Genomic DNA, 12436 nt, shown 5'->3' with positions numbered 1-12436 from the left:
AACCCTTTATCTTTGTTTATTATCATTATTACGCGCTGTAATTAAATATAATAAAATATGCCTGATTCAGTTTAATACATCAATAAGACTGTCACATTGTGCCATATAATGTTGGGGCCGTGTACATACTGCTAAAACCCCGTGGTTCTGTACTGGATTCAGTTATTTTCTTTTTTTAATATCAACATCTTTAAAATGTATTGCTGTGAAGATGGTAGGATCTATGTTCTTCAGGCTTGTCAATTAATTAAATCCATTATCAACCTGTTTAATCTATGAAAATAACTTTCATCAATCTTCACATTTGTTTGCTTTCTTAGGCTGGCTCACCATTTTCTCCAGTGTGGTAGATCTCTGATAGATTTTTTGGGCCTGATGGGTTTCCCATTAGCTAAACCTGTTAGTAACGTTGATAAAACTAAACCTGATTCATTCAGTTTTTTAAGGTCATAAAGCAGCACTGGGCATAAGGGAAGAACTGATTCATGCCCAAAACTCAAACCGATACATACATATGGCAGAGAAAGTTACAGTCACCAGTTAGCAGGCACAGCTTTGGAATGTGGGAGGAAAACTAAAGTACCCCAAAAAACTGGACAACCAGACTCACACTGACATAGTGAGAACACACAAACACTACAACAGCATCAATTTAGTGTGGAATTACAATTCAGCCTCTGGGTCTGTGAGGCAGTATTGCTAACATCAGTACCTCTGCACTCCACTTTATCATCTGAATCATTTGTACACATTTGTAAGACCATTATTCCTTATCACCAAATAGCTGTAGGACCCCACATTTGGCATTAGCTGATCCAAAATTGTCTTGTGAACCTTGGCATCTTGGCTAGAAACTGAAGCAGAGATCCCTCACCTAACTTACGTTAATCTGACATCCCTCGTAGGGCATCTTGTTGATTGTTTTAATTAATTACTATCACCAAAGAAATCAAAATTGATAATTAATTAACTGAGTGATCATTCCACCCCATTTACTACATTATTGATTAAACATATGTAAGGTGGCAACAGCAGCATTTGGTTTTCATTTGCATTCATTTGTTGCAGGTTCATTTGCAATTTTATTCCTTCTGTAGAATGAGTTCCTAACTGGCACAACAAGTAACAACTGCCTGTCTGTGTCGCATTTTGAGTTGCCTTCTCTGGATTTATTTTGGACTTTTTGGGTGAAACTCAACTGCAAGTTGTGATGTTGAAGTGATTGTTATGGCGCCAAAACATCCTCTGAGACCAACTTCTCCCAACCATCCAAGAATAGTTTGGTGACAATGCCTTTTCCAGGAGGATGGAGCATGTTGCCATAAGGCAAAAAGTGATAACTAAGTGGCTCGGGCAACAAAACATCGAAATGTTGGGTCCATGGCCAAGAAACTCCCCAGACCTTAATCCCATTGAGAACTTGTGGTCAATCCTCAAAAGACGGGTGGACAAACAAAAAACCCACAAATTCTGACAAACTCCAAGCATTGATTATGTAAGAATGGGCTATCATCAGTCAAGATTGGGCCCAGAAGTTGATTGAGAGTATGCCAGGGCAAATTGCACGGGTCTTGAAATAGAAGGGCCAACACTGCAAATATTGACTGCATAAACTTAATTTAATTGCCAATAAATGCCTTTGAAACTTATGAAATGCTTGAAATTATACTTCAGTATACTATAGAAACATCTGACCAAAAGATCTAAAACACTGAAGCAGTAAACTTTGTGAAAATCAATACTTGTATCATTCTCGAAACTTTTGGCCACGACTGTACTTCTCAAATAGTATTTTGTTAAAAATTCAGGTTTAAGGTTATAGTTTAAGTTTAAACTATGTTATTACATTTTTTAATTCCTTTGTGTTTTATATATATATATATTTTGTGAACTACCCAGTCCTGAGACAATCATACAAGTTTCTGTTTAACAATCAGATGAAGCAACTGACTATAGTAATTCAAATCAAGTAATAAAGTAATACTTTACTACCACCTAGTGGAAATTTAGTGATTTAATAAGCAGAAATTAGTTTTAAAACCTACAGAAAAACAGGAACAGAGGGTAAAAAAACAATATTGAACTACTGGTTGCTACAGTTGGAAGAGGAGGATCAGTAAGGCCTGAAAATGAACTGGGTGACCAAGATTGGTAATTGGAAGGGATACCAATGCAGGTAAGAGATAATGTGAAACTTAGCAAGAGGCAAATGTTACTTCAGGATACTATAAAATAGGAAATCCAACAGATAATAGGGATGTTGAACATTCTTTCAAAGACAACAAAAGAGCAAGAAAAGCCCATGCATAGTTGGAATGGGGGCAGAATACCTTTTTCCTAATATCGGACAGAACACAGTCTTGGACTAGTACAATTGAGACTACTCTGTTGTTATTTTAAAGGTGAGAGCCAGGAGAATTGGCAGGAGATCCCAAATTGAAGAAGGACCATGTTTCTCATAAGCTACCTGAAAGATGTGTCCTATTAAGGTTTACCAATGGCTCAGGTATTAGGAACCCAAGAAGCCTCTAAATGAAGTGACTTGTGACTCTAAAAGTGATTTCAAGGCTTAAACAAAAGTGACTCTGGGAACAGGTTTAAAGACACCTACTGCAAGAGTGGACATTTATTCAGGAGTTGCGAGTCAAGTTGTGGTAAGAGCCTTAGTTATATAGAAGTGAGAGACACATACAATTTCAAGTTTAAGTTTATTGTCATGTGCATATATGAAAAATATAATAAAATCTATGTACATGTATCTCCTCATACTAGAAACATTAATACAAAACTAACAAAGACACATCCGTACACAAAAAAAATACACATAGCATTCAACATATACTGAATGTGCACAATTAAATTCAATATATGCAAAATATTTGACAGTATTTATTTGTGTGCCTATATAAGGTCTGTGTGTCCAGTCCCTCAGAGCAATCTGATTGGTCAGTTTGGCTTTGTTGTGATTGGCCAGTACAGTATGCGTTTAGTGATGCAATGAAAGAAGTGCGAGTGTGAGACACACGAGAATGAGTAATGGTATATAACGAATGCTGTGAGAGTTGCCTTCAAAGACGGACAGTATAAAACTGGACAGGAGGTGAGAAAGGTCCAGAAAAATAATGACAGAGTCTTAGAAGAAGATTTTATGGGAACATGCTTGAGAGAGGGAGAATGGGTTAAAAGATGTTCACACAAGCAAACACAGAAAAAGGTGGGTGAAGGTACATGTAGACCAAGAGATAGCAAATATTTTTAAAGTATTCTATTACCTTTCTTTGTATATATAAATATACACATACTGTATTGCTGGTTTGTGGCCATTTGTTTCATTTTTTTGTGGTTATTGTACCACCTGTATCTTTTGTTGCTTGAGGGACGTTGGTACAGTAACTAGAACTGCCATCTCACAGCTCAGATCACATTTTTGGCAACAATAATTGGTCCAGCATAGTTGGCAAATATAAACACCATTGCACTGTTGCAATCACCTCAAAGCTAGTTCAGTTCCTCCTTGCCCATAGACTTCAATGCATTTTATGGAGTTTGGTGAAGTCCATGAACATTTGAGTGATTTTGCTGAACTCACGCTAAAGCAAACTCCAAAGGGTTCATTCATGATGCTTGCATTATAGGCTCTGTCTCCTTGCAACTGTTAAGGATTAGGCAAGTAAACAAAACTGTGTAGAAGACAGAATCAATACATGGATGGGTATGTATAGAATATGTAATATATTCCACAATATAAAATGCAGAGAACTGTATTAATTACAACAAATAATTCAGAAAAAAAAAAATAATAAATCAAAAAATAATCAGACACATGTGGCCTCAGTGACAGTGAGGTACAAAATAATAACACATAAAATGTTATTACTAAGGAATTATTAACCAACAGTATCAACTACAGTATATAATCTAGAACACAAAAGTGGACCAGTACGGCTGACACTGAATGCTGTCGCCAGAATCCTGGCATGCAGCTGGCACTTTGACTACAGATTTCCTTTTGCAGAACTACAGCATTGTCACTTTGTCCATTTCAATATTCGAGACATAGTGACTCAAAAAGAAACAGATACTGTATGATAAGTTAAATTCTTGACACATTTTGCATATTATTTAAACAGGATGGCACAATGGCACACCAGTAAACACTGCTGCCTCACAGACCCAGAATCCCATTCTTGTTCTTTGTCGATTTAAAGTCTACACATCCTCCCTCTGCTTGTGTGGGTTTTCAGCTCTCATATCCCTGAAAGACACTGGCGACTGCTATTTGGCTGTGTGCGAGTGAGAGGTGTGGGGGCTCTCTGATTAACTTGGCTCCTAAATATAACTGTTTCGTACTTTGAGCCAAGTGTGTTGCCAGGATTTTCCCCAGAACTCTTCACCTGTGAATTGAATTAAGCAAGTCTGAGAATGTTAAATTATGCAACTTTAAATCAGTTACCTTGTCGACAAGAAGTGCAGTTACTTGATGATATGGTACATGTCAGGCATGATTGATCACATTTCTTGCATCCGCTACCATCATCTACAAAAAATAAAATGCAAATGAAAGATAATGGATTCACACATTTGTATTGGTATTGATTACAGTAAAATTTCATTTACATTGTTATTTTTTTTTAAGGTTATCAATAATGAGATCAGAAAAATGGTTTTAGGCTGTAATTAAATTAAAATACTGTGTTTTACATCCAGCCATATTTACAATTGTATTACAAAAGAACCTTAATCACAGATTGAGTTATGACAATTGCTCATTTATTTGCAAGTATAGTGGTAGCATATTAGGGCCTTGTCTACAAATTTAGCCAACTCATGTACAGGGAGATTCACTTGAAAGAGGCCCCGAATATTTTGTTGTAACTCCTGTTAGGATGAAGCAGTCTGAACCAAAAAAATACGCTATATACCTTGACGTATGTGTAATCAATTGCATTACATGCAATGCTGGAAGTGGTTTCCATTTTCTGCCAGACACATTTTGACGGGGCACTCCATGTTCCAGAACGTATAGGCAAGCGTCTCGGGCAGAATAGCAGCAATTTCACATCGAATGTTTTCCTTCAAATCTTCCACATTGCGAGGCTTGTTCCGATAGACTTTTCCTTTTAGCATACCCCAAAGGAAGAAGTCTGGTGGTGTCAGATCTGGCGACCATGGTAGCCAAAGCCCCTTTGAAATTACCCTATTGCCGAAGAAGGACTCAGTTTCTGCCGTGCTCCTGGCGATGTGTGACACGTTGCTCCATGTTGCTTGGAATTAACCTTCTGTTAACTTCCGATCATCAAGTTGATTCTGACATCGCTTAAACGAATTGGTTACCCAATAGGTTTGCACCATGAAAATACGTTGCTCAATACTTGTACACCACCATCCTGATGAGAAGTCAAGTGATTGAGTGAAGGGATACGGGTGGTATGCACCCAGAAGTTGCAAACAGAGGTTAAATGTCGTAACAGCTGTCCAGCACCTACCTCATCGCTCCAACGCAGGGGCATCCCAGCTTGTTCGAAGCTCCATATACTGAGGAGCACATTGCACGTTTGTTCAGATTGCTTTGTCCAAGCGAGAGTTATTACAGAATATTCGGGGCCTCTTTTGAGTGAATCTCCCTGTAGCTATTGGCAACTAAATCTATTCTCCGTCATAAAAACTGAACTATCTACTGTGTTTCCCAAGCACATCAGATATTCCCTCTTATTTTCTTTTCACATGCTTGATCCACCCATTCATCAATTCATTGTCTGAACATACGCTTTTTCTAAGCACCCAAGAACAACGGATTCAATGCAGAAACAAACCTGGATGGGACATCAGTTTGTAACAGGGGGACAGTCATTCAGGTACACTTTTGAAGTGACCAGTTTGGAGCTGCTAGCAAACTAACAACAACTTATTATGAATATAAAATTCAGAGCTGGTGTTTCCTGCACAATTCTTCAACTGGTGATGCCAAAGAGGGCAGAACTATAACCTCAAAACTCATATTTAGGTCTTGATTACAGTGTCTTTGTGTGTGCAGGGTACCCATTTTGCCTGTTTCTGGGAGGCTTCTTCTAGTTCTCTCCCTCTGTTTCAAGCCAGGCTATGAGTTTGATTTTTAATGTGAGAGATATTTGTGCTTTTTTTTAATTATGTTCCTTGCACCAACATATACAGTAGCTTGAATGTAGTGCTCAATTTACAATGGTGCTTATAATTTTCAGATGCCAGACCATCTAATTAAAGTGAGATTAATTTAAAAAAATAACTAAAATGTGCATAATAATATCACCAATTCTTCAGTGAAAGGGTAGCGACAATTCTACACAACCTATTCCCTCCTCGCGGTTGCTGTGATAAAACATGGTGGTGATATTGATGAGGAAGTGATTCAAACAAAATTAAATTTGCAAAACCGTACTGAAAGTCACACCACTGACATATGTACTTTTATCTCATCTACAACCTTTTCCTTCATTTGCAAATGAATGGCACAATTTATTATGGTCTAGAGCAGGGGTCCTCAATCACAGTCCTGGAGGGCCGCAGGTACCTCCTATTATTTTGGTACGATCTCTGAGATCTTGCATTGTTCGGTTCAAGACTTCATAAGCTCTTTTATGTGCCATGGTGCACTCATCCCAAACTATCATCTTTGAATGTTGCAAGACTTTTGCCTTTCCAGAGCCCTTGCGTATGTTGCAAATTGGATTTTCATCGTGAGCGAGGTTTAATGGTAATTGCAATGCCGAATGTGCTGTACGGCCTCCATCTAATAATGTAGAAGCGATTCCCCATGACGCTACAGCCAGAGTTATGTCCACCATTCGCTCTCTCGGCAAGAATCAGGTTTATTAAACTCGTGCTGGTTCAGTCACTTCACGTGAGCCACTCTCTTGTGTGATGTTGCGATGCCCATGGGTTTATTTAATGTTAGCTAAGACCCGGCAGTTAAAAGTTTCTCGCTACAGCAATTTTAACTCTGTTACAAAGTGATCCAAACTCTTGTTTATACCTCGTGTCTTCTCATTAAACTTGTATCTCGCGAATATGGCATTGCAAACGGCAGCTGAAGCGTTTGTATAAAGTTAATTTAAAGTTACGGTTTACACCGTGCTTTTTTATACCTCGTGTCTTATGAAGATGCTTGTATGTGTCACTCGCTCGCTTCTTATTGTTTCGCTACCTTGTCAATTGTGTAATGAATGTTTTCTTCAAAGTTACGGTTTACACCGTGTTTTTTTATACCTCGTGTCTTATGAAGATGCTTGTATGCATCACTCGCTCGTTTCTTATTGTTTCGCTGCCTTGTCAATTGTGTAATGAATGTTTTCTTCAGCGCTCTTTGGGGCTCCTCCTTCTTTTCTACGTACTGAGTTCACAGTCAGTTCACGTGCTTACGTGGGAGGCGTGATGACGCGACATGCAACTCCGCCTCTCACGGCCATCGAGCTGCACTCCATTCCAGTATATGGACAAAAAAGAGGTTCCAGTTATGACCATTATGCGTAGAATTTCGAAATGAAACCTGCCTAACTTTTGTAAGTAAGCTGTAAGGAATGAGCCTGCCAAATTTCAGCCTTCCACCTACACGGGAAGTTGGAGAATTAGTGATGAGTCAGTCAGTCAGTCAGTCAGTCAGTGAGGGCTTTGCCTTTTATTAGTATAGACATAATGTTATTATTATTATTATTATTATCTCTAACCTAAATAAACAAAGTAAGGCGCAACCGGAAGTTTGGATAGACCGGCAAAAAGTGCGCAAGCCAGATGAGAGCATGTGGAGCCACGTGGAAGGAGCTGTGGAAAGCAATATTCCTTGCTTTACACCCTGAAAACCTAATTTTGGTAAGTTTTGCATTTCACAATTGCAAAATTGACTGGTAAATTAATTTTAGACACAATTTTGCAAAGTGTTATGCAAAACAAAACTTCATTCTTTTGCTCATCATTAGTGGTGACCTCAAGGAAGTGTCTGAATATTGGACTTGATGGCAAAGGAAGAACATAGTGTACATAGCAGAGGGTAAAGGGCATTTCTAAGACAAACATGTGTAGCGTAGGCATCAGATTATAACTTCAAGAAAGATCTCCAATTGATTTCATTTTGATATTTTGGTCTTGGTGCTTGGTTCATTTTGAGATATGATCATGAAGGCTGCCTAACTTTTTGAGTACTTTTGCTTGAATCCATTTGGTGATTTCATTTTCTTGCTGGTTTACTTGTCTCCATTTTGGAATACTGTTACCCTCTCAGATAAGATTAAACTGGGCCATCATGATTACAGTATTACCATGAAGTCAGCACACAAGCAATCTAACTGAGCAAAAGAACTTCCCCTGTATCAGCCTGTGGTGTCACTGTTGTTGTAATTTTACATAACAAGTAGAAAAAGCTTAGTGGCTTTCTGGAGTGTGTGGAATCTATAATAATACAGTCCAAAATGAATATTAGATTAACATAACAGAGAAGTTAGAGTTAACCTAATATTTTAATGAAATGTACATGAGACATAAATACTCAAACTACAGATGATGAAATCATTAGCAATTGAAAACACATATAGTATCTTGAAAGAAACCCTTCATCTGTTCCAGGTGTGATATTTTATTTGGGAAAATAATTTAAAAAGGAAGTCACAACAGCAAACATAAAATATCATGGGACTAATTGGTACTATATAAACAGGTATTCACAGAAATATAAAATATTTACAACAATACTGTATAAGCTTCAAGGAAAAACCAATAGTGATTAAAATAAAGTGAACCATTGGCCTCATGCAAACATTCTCCCAAACAAACAAAGTATTTAAACAGTGTAATTTTTAAGGAGCATAGCTCAGCTGTGGAATTACATGGATGTTTCAGACAACACTAGACATTGATCATACAATAAGGTAGTAACATACAGATCCTACATGGAGCAAACCATTTCACTGATCAAGAGATGTCGTTCAATTTTAGTAGCCCACCCCTGGCTTAAATATAAAGACGAAATTGGTGTGCAGAGCACCCCAGATATAATTATGAAGGTAGACAGAAGAAGGAAAAAAATAAGTTATTACAATAGCACTGAACTTATGGCAATTACATGCTAATAACATACTGTATTTGTAAAAAAAAAAAAAACAATAAACAGTTGAGCAACAGATAGAGCTGCTACCCAGGCATTTCTGAGGTTCGACGGTATCAGAGTGGCTAGGAGGAAAACAAAGAGCAGATGGTGGGGGCGTCACCGTGGTGTTTTGAGTCCATTGATATACATTTAAAAAATTTGCACAGGTGGACACCCTTGGGTTTCGAGCATGTTGACATACATATATAATATCAAGCAACAGTGATATAAACATTGTTTGAGGTAAAGAAACAAAAAAAAAATGGATGAAAAGATCAGGGGGTTATGCTTCTAAAGCCCCTCCCTCACAACGCTACTGTTGCTACCTCACTAGAGTGCGACTTCACTCCATTACTTGTATAGGATTTCTCATTAGAGTTTGCATTCTCATGTATTTCTACAACACCGCAGAAGCAGCTACTTACCAGAAGAAAATTCTCCATCTTTGCACACTTTACCCATCTGACATTTTCCGTTTAGCAGCTTCTTTGTTATCTCACAAGATTTACAGTCTTCTGGAAGAGGACCCCCACAGGTTTTACAGCTGTGATGACAAGGCTCACATTCCTGGTTGTCTTCATTACCATAGAATCCTTCTTCACATTCACTAACACAAGTGTTGTCTGTAAAAAAAGGAGATATATGTATGAACAGTAAAAACTAGGCAATGTAGTTGTCCCTAGGGTAGAAATAAATTTACATCTATCTATCTATCTATCTATCTATCTATCTATCTATCTATCTATCTATCTATCTATCTATCTATCTATCTATCTATCTATCTATCTATCTATCTATCTATCTATCTATCTATCGAAATTGTAACATAGGCAATGTGACAGCACAGTAGTCGCTACCGCTGTCTTCCATCTTAAGCTCTTTTAGTGTCAGTGTGAAATGTGCAAATTATACTTTTATCTGCATGTATTTCTTCTAGTTCTTTGGTTTTTTTCGCATATTTTTAAGAAGTGCCAGTTTATGATATTTGATGACCCTGTGCAAGTGAGTGTGCCTATGTGATGCAGCTGCAACAAACTCTGTCTCATCTGAACTTGAAATAGAATAAGTGTATTCAAAAGAAGAATGAAGTCATGTAAATTACATGAAAGGATAAGACCCCCAAACATATTCCTTGCAGTCTTTCATTCTATAAAAAGTCTGTTACCAGAAAGAAACAAGCCATCTTCACACCAATAACACTGGTTTTCATCACAGCTGAGGCAGGTTTCATGGCATTCTTTGCACTCCATTGATTCTTCCACTGTGTAGGTTTTTGCAGGGCAGTTTTTATAACATCTTGATTTAAACCTAAAATGAAATTCATTAATATATTTAATTCTGAACCTATTTGCTCATATTTTATTGTTGAATGAATACGATCAGAATTTATACAATAATACAGTAATCCCTCCTCCATCGCGGGGGTTGCGTTCCAGAGCCACCCGCGAAGTAGGAAAATCCGCGAAGTAGAAACCATACGTTTATATGGTTATTTTTAGAATGTCATGCTTGGGTCACAGATTTGCGCAGAAACACAGGAGGTTGTAGAGAGACAGGAACGTTATTCAAACACTGCAAACAAACATTTGTCTCTTTTTCAAAAGTTTAAACTGTGCTCCATGACAAGACAGAGATGACAGTTCTGTCTCACAATTAAAAGAATGCAAACATATCTTCCTTTTCAAAGGAGTGCAAAGCAAGCAGTCAAAAAAAAAATCAATACGGCTTTTAAGTATGCGAAGCACCGCCGGTACAAAGCTGTTGAAGGCGGCAGCTCACACCCCCCTCTGTCAGGAGCAGGAAGAGAGAGAGAGAGAGAGAGAGAGAGAGATAGCGAGAGACAGATAAAAAAAATCAATACGTGCCCTTTGAGCTTTTAAGTATGCGAAGCTCCGTGCAGCCTGTCCTTCAGGAAGCAGCTGCACACAGCCCCCCTGCTCACACCCCCCCTACGTCAGCGCTAGAGAGAGAGAGAGAGAGAGAGAGAAAGTTAGCTGGATAGCTTTTCAGCCATCTGCCAATAGCGTCCCTTGTATGAAATCAACTGGGCAAACCAACTGAGGAAGCATGTACCAGAAATTAAAAGACCCATTGTCCGCAGAAACCCGCGAAGCAGCGAAAAATCCGCGATATATATTTAAATATGCTTACATATAAAATCCGCGATGGAGTGAAGCCGCGAAAGGCGAAGCGCGATATAGCGAGGGATCACTGTAATATACTCTAAAAATATTTCACCTTTATGCTATACTTTAAAATGGTAAATTCTGTTTAGTCTAAAATTTCAGAGAGATGTGCAACAATGACAAATTATAGACTGATGTATCTCCCATTAACATAAAATCACCGTGATGACTGACTTTTGAACCAAAGCCAGATGCCACCGTGTGCTTTTTTCCTGAGTCTCCCTACGTCCCTTATTACAGTATGTGTTAGACTGGGTTTATGTGTATTTTCTGTTTTATTGTTGTTTTCTTAGAATTTTTAAAATTATTTTTGTATATTTTTATGTAATTACTGATACGTTCATTTCTGATTTAACAGTTTTGAAAGTCAAAATTGATGATTTAACACTGTCTCTTTAAATGTTTTGATGTTCCTTATGTTTAGAGGTGGGGCCACCCATAAGGTCACTGATGCTGAGACCTCTCTCTGGCTACAGATCTCAGCAGTGGATCTCCGAGTTTATATGGAGTCTTTCTGTAAGTATTGTTTCATTTTTAATTTTCAGTTTATTGATTTTTCACTTCTGTTACTGTATATTGCATGTGATTGTTTTTTTTGGACTTGCTACTGTGGATTGCTTAGAAGCAAATTCCTTTTTTGCTTACGATTTTTTTTTTTTTTTGCTAATAAATTCATTTATAAATATTACAGTTTGAATTGTCTGTACAAAGCAAAGGTTTTACAGTTTCTCTCCCTTGTAAGGCATTTTTGTTAAGTCTGAGGCTCTAGTGAATACTTTGAACTTCTAAAACCTACAGGTAAGAGTTCAGGAGTGGCTGACTTGGGGGTTCCCTTTATATGGAGGCTGAATAAGTTCCTGGCTTGCTTTGTGAGATCTTTCTCAGGCCAGATATCCATCTCGCTTTGTTTTTGACATTGGGTTACAACAATCCTGAACTAAATTACATGCTTATGGTAATAGAATGAATCTCAGTACTGAGAAAGTCTTTATCAAGAAGAACAAATGAGTCCAAGCTGCAGCACATACCACACAAGAAATCGCAAAAAAGAAGAGGCAGTAAACCTGACACAATCAGAAGAGGAAAATTGTAAGCATTTTTTGATTATTAGATGTAGAATAAAAAGGACATTTAAATG

At 37.8% G+C, this 12436-nt stretch overlaps 1 protein-coding gene across 1 annotated transcript in view; it reads right to left on the bottom strand.

The window, feature by feature from the left end:
- pcsk5b (proprotein convertase subtilisin/kexin type 5b) overlaps positions 1 to 12436 on the bottom strand; it is a 522800-nt gene that overhangs the window by 46416 nt on the left and 463948 nt on the right. Inside the window, exons 26-28 of the mRNA XM_028802364.2 lie at positions 10278 to 10420; positions 9538 to 9735; positions 4454 to 4537 (exon numbers count right to left, since the gene is read on the bottom strand). Coding sequence (XP_028658197.2) covers positions 4454 to 4537; positions 9538 to 9735; positions 10278 to 10420 — 425 coding nt within the window. The remainder of the gene's footprint in view (positions 1 to 4453; positions 4538 to 9537; positions 9736 to 10277; positions 10421 to 12436) is intronic.

Source organism: Erpetoichthys calabaricus, chromosome 5, assembly GCF_900747795.2.
Source record: "Erpetoichthys calabaricus chromosome 5, fErpCal1.3, whole genome shotgun sequence".
NCBI classification, from domain to species: domain Eukaryota; kingdom Metazoa; phylum Chordata; class Cladistia; order Polypteriformes; family Polypteridae; genus Erpetoichthys; species Erpetoichthys calabaricus.
The sequence above is the reverse complement of the archived record's forward strand: the minus strand, read 5'-3'. Positions and strand labels throughout refer to the sequence as shown.